The sequence below is a fragment of the Macaca fascicularis genome, chromosome 1 (genome assembly GCF_037993035.2).
Source record: "Macaca fascicularis isolate 582-1 chromosome 1, T2T-MFA8v1.1".
NCBI lineage: Eukaryota > Metazoa > Chordata > Mammalia > Primates > Cercopithecidae > Macaca > Macaca fascicularis.
Window position 1 is genome coordinate 209,712,195 of NC_088375.1, and position 14,246 is coordinate 209,726,440.

General features: G+C 40.7%; 1 protein-coding gene across 5 annotated transcripts in view; it reads right to left on the reverse strand.

Moving 5' to 3' along the window:
• Positions 1 to 14,246, reverse strand: part of MACO1 (macoilin 1) — a 71,750-nt gene that overhangs the window by 53,949 nt on the left and 3,555 nt on the right. For 4 of the 5 annotated variants that reach the window (XR_012424325.1, XR_012424324.1, XM_045377736.2 and 1 more), the window contains exon 2: positions 590 to 731. The exons of the other annotated variant lie outside the window; for it this stretch is intronic. Coding sequence is in view for 2 of the 4 variants with exons in the window: in XM_045377736.2 (XP_045233671.1) it covers positions 590 to 731 (142 nt within the window). In the remaining 2 variants the exon portion in view is untranslated. The remainder of the gene's footprint in view (positions 1 to 589; positions 732 to 14,246) is intronic. 5 annotated transcript variants of the gene reach the window in all.

Genomic DNA, 14,246 nt, shown 5'->3' on the forward strand with positions numbered 1-14,246 from the left:
AAATGTAATTTCTATTAACATGTAATGGGCCTATTATGTTTAAGTGAATTAATAAGTATGTATTTTAAAGTTTTCTCAGTTTTAACTTCTAATACAGTAAATCTGGACAGATATAAGCCACATTAACAAAGGCTCTCTGGAGTCCTCAATAGTTTTTAAGAGTGAAAAGGGGCCCTGAGACCAAAACGTTTGAAACACTACTCTAACTCAAATCCAATCACTAACCTAGCAACAGGGAACCCACAAACACTTCAAAGCAGGACTGAGCAATTTTTTTTTTTTAAGGTAGGAATGGCCTTTATTGGTTGCAACGGGAAATGGAAGGGGAGGGGATATGCCACCCCCAGACTAGGTTGCCGCCCTCCAAATGACTAATTATTGCTTCCTCCACTGTTCTGTTTCACTGGAATGGGACAGCAGGAGAAAATGTAACTATTTGATCAATGGGTTTAGACAAAATAGTTTAGAGGTCAATTTCAGTTAATGGACCCTATAAGCTAATCCTAACATAGTCACCTATTGCTAATAACACCTATTTTAAATAGCTGAACGGTCCCCACACACGGAAAACATGTATTGGTAAACATACCAGTCCCTGGTATCTGAAGGAATCATAGACGCTTCTGATGAAAAGCCAGAATGGCCACAGATATTCAAATCTGAACTCCAGGACAAAATCGGCTAGGAGGACAAGTGCCCACACCACCAGGAATTTCAGGTATAAAAATGTACTGCAAAATATAAAAATAACGAATTAATTTAAGGTCATTTGTGAATAACTAGAAATAGAAAATTCACTATTTCTGTTTAAAAACGACAAAAAAATACCTCCGCATATCTTGAAAACAATGGAGATAAAGCACAAAAAAGAGATGCTGCCATGGCCTCTCTGCACTTTAAATGCTCTCTGGTGTTCATTCTCAGACTCAAAACTATCAAGATAAGATGATAGCCAAAAATGCTTAATTCCACTTAAGATGGAAAAAAACCATTTAAATCCCACCACTATTTTAAAAATGTGCTAAGTGTCTGACTTCAAAATACTGCAACACTCTCAAAATTACAGCTTTCAAGCTGTTCTTCATTAGAAGAAAATGTCACAGTTGAAAGGCTTCAAATTTGCTGTTTCCCCACCCCTCTACATCTGTTCGAAGAGTCTTTGAAATTCTTGATGCACATCCTTACATGCCTAAAGAATTCTGTCTTTTTTTTTCCCCTTTTTCCTCTTGCCTCTGTATATAGTATTCATCTGCATTAACCAAACAAAAACCAAATGACTTCCCCAAATAGAAACAAACTTAGGGAGCAGATGCTAAATCACTACCAAGGGCTGCGAAAGCACAAAAATGTACATTAAAGAAAAAAACCCTTAAACATCTAAGCCATGCTCCAGTTGATATGTAAATGTGTGTTCCCAGTTCCCTCTGGACTTGTGTTAAACAGAAACATTCAGACAAGCCAGTTAGGACACATATGTAACCACTGCAGTATGTCAAACAAGGTAAGGACACAGAAAAAAATATTATTTTTCATATACTCCATAGGTCAATTTTCCAGTTCATTAGTTGCATAATGGACAATAGAAGTCTTTAGATTCTACTTGTTAACAAGCCTCTATTTCTGTGATCCTAATCCTGCCAATTCTAGAGGTCAACTTTAGGTATTAAAAAATATTTTCCACAATATACAAATTGGAAATACCTAAAATTCACTTTCACTTGGGACAAATACAAACATTCCAATACTGATGTGATCAAGTTAGTCATTTAAAAAAACAACAAGGCCGGGCGCGGTGGCTCAAGCCTGTAATCCCAGCACTTTGGGAGGCCGAGACGGGTGGATCACGAGGTCAGGAGATCGAGACCATCCTGGCTAACACGGTGAAACCCCGTCTCTCTAAAAAAAAAAAAAAATACAAAAAAACTAGCTGGGCGAGGTGGCGGGCGCCTGTAGTCCCAGCTACTCGGGAGGCTGAGGCAGGAGAATGGCGTAAACCCAGGAGGCAGAGCTTGCAGTGAGCTGAGATCCGGCCACTGCACTCCAGCCTGGGCGACAGAGCGAGACTCCATCTCAAAAAAAAAATAAAAAAATAAAAATAAAAATAAAAAAACAACAAAATTGAGATTTTTAATAAATAATTTTGAAATATATTCCAATAAGATACAAAAGACATACTTGGAGGAAAAAACAAAAACAAAAGCAAGAACTTAAAAGTAAAATAATAAAAAGAAAAGGAAAAAAAGAAAAAAGGGGAAAAAAGCAGGATCCAGCATTGAGGATTTATTTTGTGCCCTTTGAAGCCATTCAGGTAAGAGATGTCAAGAACAGAAACATGTGACCCTCAATGATACAGTATTCACAGTGATACATAATTTGTCATCTAAGGTGGATTTCTAATATTTATCCTTAGAACTTATTTAGGTTTGATAGTAAGTTTCTACTAAGAGGTTTGCTGTAAAGGAACCTGAAGCAAATCACAAAAGAACACAATCTTTTTTTTTTTTTTTTTTTTTTTGAGACAGGGTCTGGCGCTGTCTCCCAGGATGAAGTGCAGTGGCAAGATCATAGCTCACAGCAGCCTCAATCTCCTGGGCTCAAGTAATCCTTCTACCTCAGCTTCCCAAGTAGGTGGTAATAAAGGCGTGTGCCTCATTTGGCTATTTTTTTTTAAAATTTTTTATAGAGATGAGGGTCTCACCATGTTACCCAGGCTGGTCTCAAACTCCTGGGCTCCACCTGCCTCACCCTCCCAAAGTGTTGGGATTTCAGGTATGCGCCTGGCCAGAACACAGTCTTGAATCCTAAGTCCCACCTTTTAGTTTCAATTCACTAGAGTTCTGCTGGCCTGATGAAGACAGAGCCCTCGTAATTCTCACTCATTAAATCCATAACTGACCTAGTGGAGAGCAATGCACATTTTATTCTAGAACAAATGAGAGCCAGGCACAGTGGCTTATACCTGTAATTCCAACACTTTGGGTGGCCAAGATGGGAGGGTTGCTTGTGTCCAGGAGTTCAAGACCAGCCTGGGCAACATAGTGAGACCCCATCTGTACAAAAAATTTAAAAATTAGCCAGGTGTGGTGGCACACACTTGTAGTCCCAGCTACTCAGGAGGCTGAGGTAGAACTGCTTGAACCTGGGAGGTCCATGCTGCTGTGAGCCATGACTGTGCCACTGCACTCCAGCCTGGGTGACAGAGCAAGATCCTGTCTCAAAACAAAAACAAAAACAAACAAAAAACACAACTGACTCATGCAGGTATTTGGGAGCACAAATCTAGTTTGAAACTAGATTTCCAAGGTGCTTGACTTTAAAACTAAGAGGTTTTTTCCTTGTGTCTAGAACTGTTTCTACATCTTGAAAAAGGAATAACAGCCTCTCCACCATGGTTTCAGATTTTTTTTTTTTTAATGGCATAGCTAGAAGCAGTGGCATGCACCTGTAGTCCCAGCTATTTGGGAGGCTGAGGTAGGAGGATCATTTGAGCCCAGGTGTTCAAGTCCAGCCTGGTCAACAAAGTGAGACCCCATCTCTTTCTTTTTCTTGAGACTAAGTTTCACTCTATCACCCAGGCTGGAGTGCGGTGACGTGATCTCAGCTCACTGCAACCTCCACTTCCCGGATTCGAGCGATCCTCCTGCCTCAGCCTCCCAAGTAGCTGAGACTACAGGTGCACACCACCACACCATGCCCAGCTAATTTTTGTATTTTTTTAGTAGAGACGTGTTTTCACCATGTTGGCCAGGCTGGTCTCGAACTCCTGACCTCAAGTGATCTGCCCACCTTGGCCTCCCAAAGTGCTGGGATTACAGGCATGAGCCACTGTGCCTGGCCAAGAACCCATCTCTTAAAAGAAAAAAAAAAAGGGCAAGGAAATATAGTCATTTTCCTGATTAATCCTTTTCCCTACGGAGCTATCTCTGGAATGTAGCTGAATGAGACATGAAGGGTACCCCATCTGGTCTAGCCCTTACCATTCCCAAAGCGGAGAAGAAAGAGTACCACCAATTGCTTTCTGCCCAAAATGCCCCCAAGGCATGGCAGGATCCCAGTCAGATCCCAGTCAGATCCTGCCATGGCAACATTCCGCTTCACTATTTAGATAGCATTATCCAAAGAATGGCAGCCTGTTGAATACGTACTTTTTAATAATTCAATCATTTAAAACTAAGGCAGTTCAAAAATTACCATCTTTGTTAGTGACTATTCTTTTTCAATTGCATAACTTTAAGGCGGGGTTCCTTTTGATACATTTCTTTTCAAACAACTGCTTTCATACCTTTGATGTTCCTTGACATCCAGTTCTTACTGAGTCATGGTTTAGAAATACAGATATCTAATAAAACTTGATCTTTTACAAACATACCCTCAACTTTCCTCTGGCTCTCATTTCAGGCAGGCCTGCCTCTAAAATCAAGAGATAACCTAATTAACAAAGCTGACTTTCTCTAAGACTAATCTTGAATTCTATTGAGTCATTTTAGTCTTAGAGGTTTTGGAAGTTTAAGACAGCTGCCTGATTCAGTATTCACTTAGCCCTCTCTATCAGTAAGTCATGCCTCTCATCCTTCTGTAGGTACATGTACAGAAGTTAAAAGACAAGTAATCTAAAATGACTGCTCATCACAGTAAAAGCCCTAATTCCTCTCCTTTCATATTCTGAAGGTCATAAGATTTTTACCAAATCTAAAGAGATGATATTCCAAAGGATTATTAGACAGGGATTTAAGCCATCATGGCATTCTAAAACATTTCTTTTAAACCATGAAGAAAATATGATTAAATATAAAATACTTTTATACACAGTTCATTATATGACTCATGGCTAATTTGATGTTACCTTGATTCTCTGATTCAAATAAATTTGCTAATCACTATACTGTATCTTAAACAAAATTTTAAAGCATAACTGCAACAAAAAGATATTTTCTAAAATAATATATTGAAACAAGGGCAAATGAATAACATCTTCTGAGGGTCTTGTAAGCTTCTATTCTGAGTGCCAATGAAATTAAGAAGTCTTATGCAATTGTTAGGCTTAATGGTAGTGACTCTATCAAAGTGAATATTAACTATAAGATTCCCCCCCATTCTATTCCTACTTTTGCCATTTACAACCATTTTTTACCTCAATCCATTTAGCTGTACTCTCCATCCATAGATTAATCATCTATGATTAATGAGAAGCAGTATTCAACATTCTTCTTATTCCAAGTAAAGTGCACCTTTTTTCCAGTATCTCTAGCTGCTTATCATCTAGATTATTTTCTGGAGCCCACACAATTACCACGAGCTGGCCATCAATCCTCAGTACCTGACCTTTTCCCTAGGCAGACTAATGGCCATTTAGTTCACTTGGTGCTCACTACAGAAATGAGTCTGTGGAATATTTCACTGGCTCTGCTAGTAGCCATCCATCTCAATCCCAGCTTTCCTGTCCTCTCGGTAAAGGCAACTGTGAGTCACCTTTTGCATTCAGTATCTGCCATGATACTTCCTAGACCAAACTGCTTTATCTTTTCTGTTATCCAATACCTCTCTCTACTGGACATCACCTCTAGAACATTCATTCAGCCCCTTATCTGGCTTGTACTCTACCTGAAGTCTCATACTGCCCATTTGCTAATCAAAGTATTGGTCTCTGGAATAGCAGAATCGCTGTCACATATGAGCTTTTGAGAAAAGCAGAATTTCAGGACTTATTTAATCTAAGCCTGCATTTTAACCAGACCCCTAAGCTACTTGTGCACACAATCAAGTTTTAGAAGCACTGGTATATAATATAAATTTCTCATTGTCATGGAACTTCCACTCAATTACAGGATGTCTCAGAAAAAAAGACAATGCCCTAATCAGATAATCAGTGCTTATCACCAAACTGTTGACTGTCCTCCTCTTAACTGGGAATATTCAAACTGTTCAGGGTTAGTTCTTCCATTTTTCTACATTTCTTTCTGAGTCAAAGCCAAGATCCCTGCCTAAGTACAATTAAAACTAAACGAAGCACTTCCATTGCTACTCATCCTTCGGCACAGTACAAATATCACTTCCTCACAAAAAGCCGCCCTAACCCCAAAGTAAAGACTAGGACCCCATTGCATACTTACATAGCATCTTGTACTATAAGAACATTGAATCACAATGATAATTAAATAATATTTTGTGTAATTAGCTGTTTGGATGTAAAGTCCACAAGAAAAAAGGAGCTGCCCATTTTGTTCTCTGCTTTATCTCCTTAGTGCCCATCACAGCACTCTGACTATAGGAGCTTAACTATTTTTTTTTCCTCAAAAAATATTTTTTGAGGCCAGGGACAGTGGCTCACACGTACAATTCCAGCACTTTGGGAGGCCGAGGTGGGCGGATCACCTGAAGTCAGGAGTTTGAGACCAGGCTGGCCAACACGGTGAAACCCCGTCTGTATTAAAAAATACAAAAAAGGGGCCGGGCGCGGTGGCTCAAGCCTGTAATCCCAGCACTTTGGGAGGCCGAGATGGGCGGATCACGAGGTCAGGAGATCGAGACCATCCTGGCTAACACGGTGAAACCCCGTCTCTACTAAAAAATACAAAAAACTAGCTGGGCGTGGTGGCGGGCGCCTGTAGTCCCAGCTACACGGGAGGCTGAGGCAGGAGAATGGCGTGAACCCGGGAGGCGGAGCTTGCAGTGAGCTGAGATCTGGCCACTGCACTCCAGCCCGGGCGACAGAGCAAGACTCCGTCTCAAAAAAAAAAAAAAAAAAGGCCGGGCGCGGTGGCTCAAGCCTGTAATCCCAGCACTTTGGGAGGCCGAGGCGGGCGGATCACAAGGTCAGGAGATCGAGACCACAGTGAAACCCCGTCTCTACTAAAAATACAAAAAATTAGCCGGGCGCGGTGGCGGGCGCCTGTAGTCCCAGCTACTCAGGAGGCTGAGGCAGGAGAATGGCGGGAACCCGGGAGGCGGAGCTTGCAGTGAGCCGAGATCGCGCCACTGCACTCCAGCCTGGGCAACAGCGTGAGACTCCGTCTCAAAAAAAAAAAAAAAAAAAATACAAAAAAAATTAGCCAGGCAGATGCCTGTAATCCCAGCTACTCTGGAGGCTGAAGCAGGAGAATCACTTGAACCCGGGAGGCAGAGGTTACAGTAAGCCGAGATCATACCACTGCACTCCAGTCTGGGCAACAAGAGCAAAACTCCGTCTCAAAAAAAAAAAAAAAAAAAAAAAAAATGTTGAAGGAATGATCTGTAATGCAGAAAAGTGTTTAGGACTGACAGTAGGACTTTTACCAAAGCACATACTTACAATGAATATAGAGGGAAAGATGATACACAGGTGACCGACTGGGAAGGTGTCTGGAGAAAGCAACATCAACCAAGATAACCAATACAGCTTCTGCCTGAAGGATTACCATGAACCTGCTCCCATCTGTTCTGAATGTTCTTCACTATGAAGAAACAAATTTAATAAGCCTTGTTCTGGGTGCCAGACTATCACTCCACTTGGCCTACCTGCCACTGGTTCTGATGACAACAGTGGTTCTCAAAGTGTCTTCTAGTAAGCCACACACTGAAGAGCTATGCAAAAATGTAAAACCACACCAGTCTTCTCACGAATTTATTAAGCTATTGTTACTTTTTTTTTTTTTTTTTTTAGATGGAGTCTCGCTCAGTAGCCCAGGCTGGAGTGCAGTGGTGCCATCTCGGCTCACTGCAAGCTCCGCCTCCCGGGTTCACGCCATTCTCCTGCCTCAGCCTCTCAAGTAGCTGGGACTACAGGCGCCCACCATGACGCCCGGCTAATTTTTTGCATTTTTAGTAGAGACGGGGTTTCACCATGTTAACCAGGATGGTCTCGATCTCCTGACCTCGCGATCCATCCGCCTCGGCCTCCCAAAGTGCTGGGATTACAGGTGTGAGCCACCACGTCCAGTCACTTTTGTTTTTTTTTTTGAGATGGAGTCTCACTCTGTCGCCCAGGCTGGAGTGCAACGGCACGATCTTGCCTCACTGCAACCTCTACCTCCCAGGTTCAAGTGATTCTCCCACCTCAGCCTCTCAAGTAGCTGGGATTACAGGCGCCTACCACCACGCCTGGCTAATTTTTGTATTTAGTAGAGACGGGGTTTCACCATGTTGGCCAGGCTGGTCTTGAACTCCTGACCTCAGGTGATCCACCCGCCTTGGCCTCCCAAAGTGCTCACAGCCGTGAGCCACTGTGCCCGGCAATTTATTGTTACTGTTAAGTGAACTAATGTTTTAAATTTTTCTGTTTTAACTTTTCTTTTCTTCCTTTCTCTTTTTCCCCCAGAATTGGGATCTTCCTTTGCTGCCCAGGCTGAAGTGCAGTGGTACAATCATAGCTCACTGCAGCCTCAACCTCAACCTGGGCTCGAGTGATCCTCCTACTTCAGCCTCCAGAGTAATTAGGACTACGGGCACATGCCACCATGCTTGGCTAATTTTTTGGTGTGCTTTTTTTTTTTTTTGTAGAGATGGGATGTCGCTATGTTGCACAGGTTGGTCAACAAAGTAAGATCCTGGGCTCAAGTAATCCTCCTACTTTGACCTCCCAAAATGTTGGGATTACAGGCATGAGCCAAGCCAGTTTTAACTTCTAATACAGTAAATATTGGTAGATATAATCCATATAAACCAAATCTCTGAGATGTTCTCGATCTTTTTTTTTTTTTTTTTTTTTGAGACAGAGTTTTGCTCGTTGCCCAGGCTGCAATGCAATGGCGCGATCTCTGCTCACCGCAACCTCTGCCTCCCGGATTCAAGTGATTCTCCTGCATCAGCCTCCCAAGTAGCTGGGATTACAGGCATGTGCCACCATGTGCCTGGCTAATTTTGCATTTTTAGTAGAGACGGGGTTTCTCTATGTTGGTCAGGCTGGTCTCGAACTCCCGACCTCAGGTGATCTACCCGTCTCGGCCTCCCAAAGTGCTGGGATTACAGGCGTGAGCCACAGTGTCCGGCCTCAATCATTTTTAAGAGTGTAAAGAGATCCAGAGACAAAAAAAAATTTTGACAAGAAAAAAAACTATAGAAAGTTGCGTGTGAGCCTTAAGATAAAATAAACTGGAACTACTGCTGCATTCTGCAGGCACCTCCTTGTATAAAATTCAAAAAAGGGGAGCAGGCTGAGAAGACCAATCTGTTCCATAATTCTCTTTTCTATTCTAGGCCTTCTGCATACTGCAAAGGGAACCTTTCTAGTGTCAATTATACACACACACACGTACATGTGCAGCCACTGCAACAACAAATCTAACTGTGTGAAATATGCCCTTTTTTGTTTGTTTATTTTTGTCAGACTTACTCTGTCTCCCAGGCTGTAGCGCAGTGGTGCAATCACAATTTACTGCAACCTCCAACCTCCTGAGCTCAAGCAATCTTCCCACCTTAGCCTCCCAAGTAGCAAGGGTGACAGGCATGAGCCACCATGCCTGGCTATTTTTCTTTCTTTAAAAATAAATAAATAAATAAATAAATAAGGTACGTTTCACTAAGGTGTAAGTACTTTGTACTATTTTTGTGACTTTTCTGTTTAAAATTATTTCAAAATGAAAAGTTAAAAAGAAGCAACATATACTTGTTATTTAAAAGGTCATATAATATATAATAATATAAAAGCCCTTAGTAGCCCTGCCCGAAGATGACTGCTGTTATATAATTCATAAATATAGTTTGTTTTTTCTATATAAACAAATGTGTTTCTTAACAAAAACAGGTTTCTGTTTGACATGTCCTTTTTTTTTTTTTTTTAGTTTTTTTTTTAATTTTATTTTTCTTGAGACAGTCTCACTCTGTCGCCCAGGCTGGAGTGCAGTGGCGCGATCTTGACTCACTGCAACCTCTGCCTCCCAGGTTCAAGCAGTTCTCCTGCCTCGGTCTCCCAAGTAGCTGGGATTACAGGTTCATGCTACCATGCCCAGCTAATTTTTGTATTTTTAGTAGAGATGGGGTTTCGCCATGTTGGCCAGGCTGGTCTTGAACTCCTGACCTCAGGTGATCCACCCACCTCGACCTCCCAAAGTGCTGGGATTACACAGGCGTGAGCTACCAGGCCCAGTCATGTCCACTTCTTTATATAGAAATTTCCCTTATTCATTTTAGCAGCAACATAGTGTTCCACGTAGAATTTACACTGTTGTCTGCAGTCCCCTGACTTCTCTTTCTGTACTCTTTCAACCGTGCCTTGCAGCTTTTTAGTTCTCTATTCCTCAGGTTTGTTTCCTATAAAATGGCAATAACTACTCTGCCTATTTCACACTTGTGAGGATAAAATGAGATAATTAATATGAAAACATCTGGAAAAGTTACAAGTATGATACAAATATAAGGTGTGATTAAGCAGATTATTACTATCAATTATAAGAAGCATAATTTTGATTCCCTTATGAAATGAATTTCTAATGTTTATATAATGTTAACAGGGTTTTTTCGAGCCTGTGAGTTCTTTTCTCTCCCTCCTATGCTTCTTCACTCCTCCCCTTCCTAAACCCCATAGACTCCACACTGTTAAAAGTATTCTTGAAACAGAAATTCTAAAACTCACCACCTGCATTAGGTTACAATACCTGTCCTTGATATCTCTGTGGTCTATACAGACCTTTATAAAAATGTTATATCACAAAACTGTGAAAATCTTTTTTAGCGATTTCCATTCTAGATTTTTTTTTTTTTCTTTTAAATTGGGGGCTGGTTGTGGTGGCTCATGCCTGTAATATCAGCACTTTGGGATTATATTAACCACCACACCCAGCCAATTCTCTTTTCGACACAGGGTCTTGCTCTATTGCCCAGGCTGGAGTGTAGTAACACGATCATGGCACACTGCAGCCTCAAACTCCTGGGCTCACATGATCCTCCCGCCTCAGCCTCCCGAGTAGCTGGGACTACAAGAATGTGACACCACACCCCGCTAATTTTTTTGAATTTTAGTAGAGATGAGGTCTCTCTCTGTTACCTAGGCTAGTCTTGAACTCCTGGACTCAAGTGATCCTCTTGCCTCAGCCTCTCAAAGTGCTGGGGTTACAGCCATCACACCTGGCCAAAAATTCTTATTACATCTGAGAAAGAAGACTCAAGCCTCAGACAGTACCTCTCTTTTCTGAGACAGGAATCCTTATTTTGGACATGAACATAGTATTCATTCTCTTTAATGTTCAATCGTTCTTGCTACAAGATAGGCAAACTACTGACTTTACTACTCAGCCACTTATTTGGTTTTTAAAAGTGTTGGGTGGGTGCCGTGGCTCATGCCTACAATCCCAGCACTTTGAGAGGTCAAGGTGAGTGGCTCACTTGATCCCAGGAGTTCAAGACCAGCCTATACAACTTGGCGAGACTCCATCTTTATGAAAACGCAAAAAAAAAAAAAAAAAAAAAAAAAAAAAAAAAAAAAAAGGCCAGGCACGGTAGTACACGCCTTTGGGCCTAGCTACTCGGTCAGCTGAAGTGTGAGGACCTCTTGAACCCAGGAGATGAAGCATACAGTGAGCTGCGACCTCACTGCTGCACTCCAGCCTAGGCGACAGAATGAGATCCTGTCTCAAAAAAAAAAAAAAAAAAGTGTTTTGAAGATGAACAATGTAACAATATAATTAAAAAACAGAATGAGATTATTTCTAACCACTCCTCTGTGCTGGGTGGGAAATTGGTCCTAAACAGTTCAAATGCATCAGTGATACGAATAGATAAATAAAAGTGGACCAGTCACACCATTTTAATCACTAAATGCAAAAGCTCTGAAAAACAGAAGGTAACAGGAGATGGGGTGAGGGATACATTGTTTTTGGTACCACAATCCCATGACTCAAAGTGGGCATATCATATCCTTAAAGGCAGCAGAGAAAAAAATATAAAGTAATCAAGGTCAGTACTATGAACGTCTTCAAAGGCCAGGGATGACAAGTGCCTTGGAAGGCTCATCAGCTGAGATTATTTGATGTCAGTTAAATGCCAAATCAAAGATACAAAGCCTCAACATTCTCTAAAAGTTGATTAACTTTTTTCAAGTTCCCATTGCCAAGATGCAACGTGAGAGGCTTTGAAAAGTCACTACTTAAGTATCTGAAGAAATTCACAGTGGAAAAAGTCTAACAGGGATGTGTGTATCTACTGTTGTATGTACCTTTCTACTTATGCAGCTTGCTGGACAGCCAACTTATTTTTCTTCTGGACTTAATTCTTGAGAAAGAGCCAAGTAAAATAATTATGCCCAAATCTAGTAAGCCTGGGAATAAAGTAATCAGTATATTTGAAGAGCACACTAAATTTTATGAAGAAAAGTAACCTAATTACAGTATTTCACTTAACTATGTTTGTGAAATTTCTACTTGCCCTCCAAACTCCACAAGATGGTAGCCTAGAAACAAATAAAACAAGGTGCACATTTATATACATAAAACCCCAAAGGGTTAACAGTATCAGTGGGGAGATCTGGGAGACATGGCCAAAGAAAAAGATTCTAGGAACATAAATGCTTACAGAACACGGACTGGGTCCATGAGATATATACAAGCATATAACCAGTAAGAAAATGAAAATAATTATTTGTTAAACCTACCATTAAGGTCAGTCTAAATCTAGTGAGGTTCAAGTGGGGCCATGAGGAATCAATGTGAAGAAAAAGGAGACTATCACTGATCAAACAGGAAGCTTTTAAGCAAATAATGTGAAGTGAATCACATTCTCTCCTGTTCCCCTCCTCAACCCAGCAGCAATTTAAAGGGATTTTCAAAACACCTAATGAAACTAAACTGCCAAGACTGCTCAGACAGGAAGAATCATAATGAAAGTTGGAGGAAAGTGCTTTTTCATCCCAGTGTGGCCAATTTTTAAAGTGTATTTTGTGAAAACCACAAATAGAAGAGGTTAGCTAACAAATACTTCACTGCACAGGTTAATGAAAACATTTCCATTTCTCCTTCCCCAACACTCCTCTAAAACAATAGAGAATCTGTCACTTTTGCGCCAGGTCCAGGATTGTTAAAGCCTACCAAGATTACCAAAATGCTTTTAGGCTATGAGGTTGCAACACAGGTATCTGGGGTTTCAGTTGCAGAACACATGTACAATCAAGGCAGCCAAGGGTCATGACAGCCTGCAGTGACTTTAATAAGCATAGCCCAAAGGAGTCTAAAACTAGACTTAGAAAACATCATTAAGGAGGCAGAAAAAGCAGTCAAATGAAATCTCTGGAGATCAGATGTAGACAAGGGTCTGAAAAAGGAAATTGGGAAGTTGAGAAGAATGTAAAATTTAATCACTTTAAAAAGTCACTTTTGAGGAGCCCCAAGGACCAGAGAATTTTTCTCTGAAATAAAAATGGGAAATAATAACATACACACCAGTGCTGAGTTCTTAGTCCTAGTTTTAAGGCATTAAGCTGCAAAAATATGACAGGTACAATACTGCACTGTCTAAGCTTCACACAGCACTACAAGCAGAATCCAGTATACGAAGACAGGAAGCAGTCTTAAATACACAGTGAAGGGGTGCTTCCTTCAGCTACCAGTAACGCAGATATAAAATCATTTCCAGAAGCTTAAAACATATATCTTACTTAAAATTTGTATTGTATTTACTTATATAAATAACCATTTAACTGTAGAAACTTGGAATATATGTATACTTTAAACACAAATGTTTCTGCCTCCTTCTTCTACTTACTACATCTTATCTCATTTTTGTATTATAAAGTCAGTAATTCTCTGAGGGAAGGGAGTGGAAAGTATGGTAGGGTGAGAGGTGGGGGTAAACCATACAGAATCCCCTTAAGGCTTTTAAAAACTACATAGTACCCTAACCTCACCTCACCTGGAAAATCACGCCTGCAATGAGATATTACTATTGGGAATGTCTGGTGCACATGTGTCAAGGCAGACACTGGGAGAGAACCCAGTCCAGAAAACCAAAGGACCCTAGATATACAAAAGTTAGGTACTTAATAACTTATGTTCATAATTTTTAAAGTACTTTCATATCTATCTCATTTGAGATAGAAAAGATTCCCCCATTTAGTGGCAACTGTCTACTTTATCATAAAATAGCACAGAGCAAAATACAGCTGTTAATGTGTCAGGTGAACCACTAAAACAGTAAGCTAAAATTTAGTACAACAAAAATATTTTTACTTGAACAGAACTTAAAGTTATTTGGAAACTCTAAACCATTGTACAAATTTAAGATGATATTACTACGGCCTACTAGACTGTAAATCCCTTGAAGACAATGAGCCATGTGTTATCCTG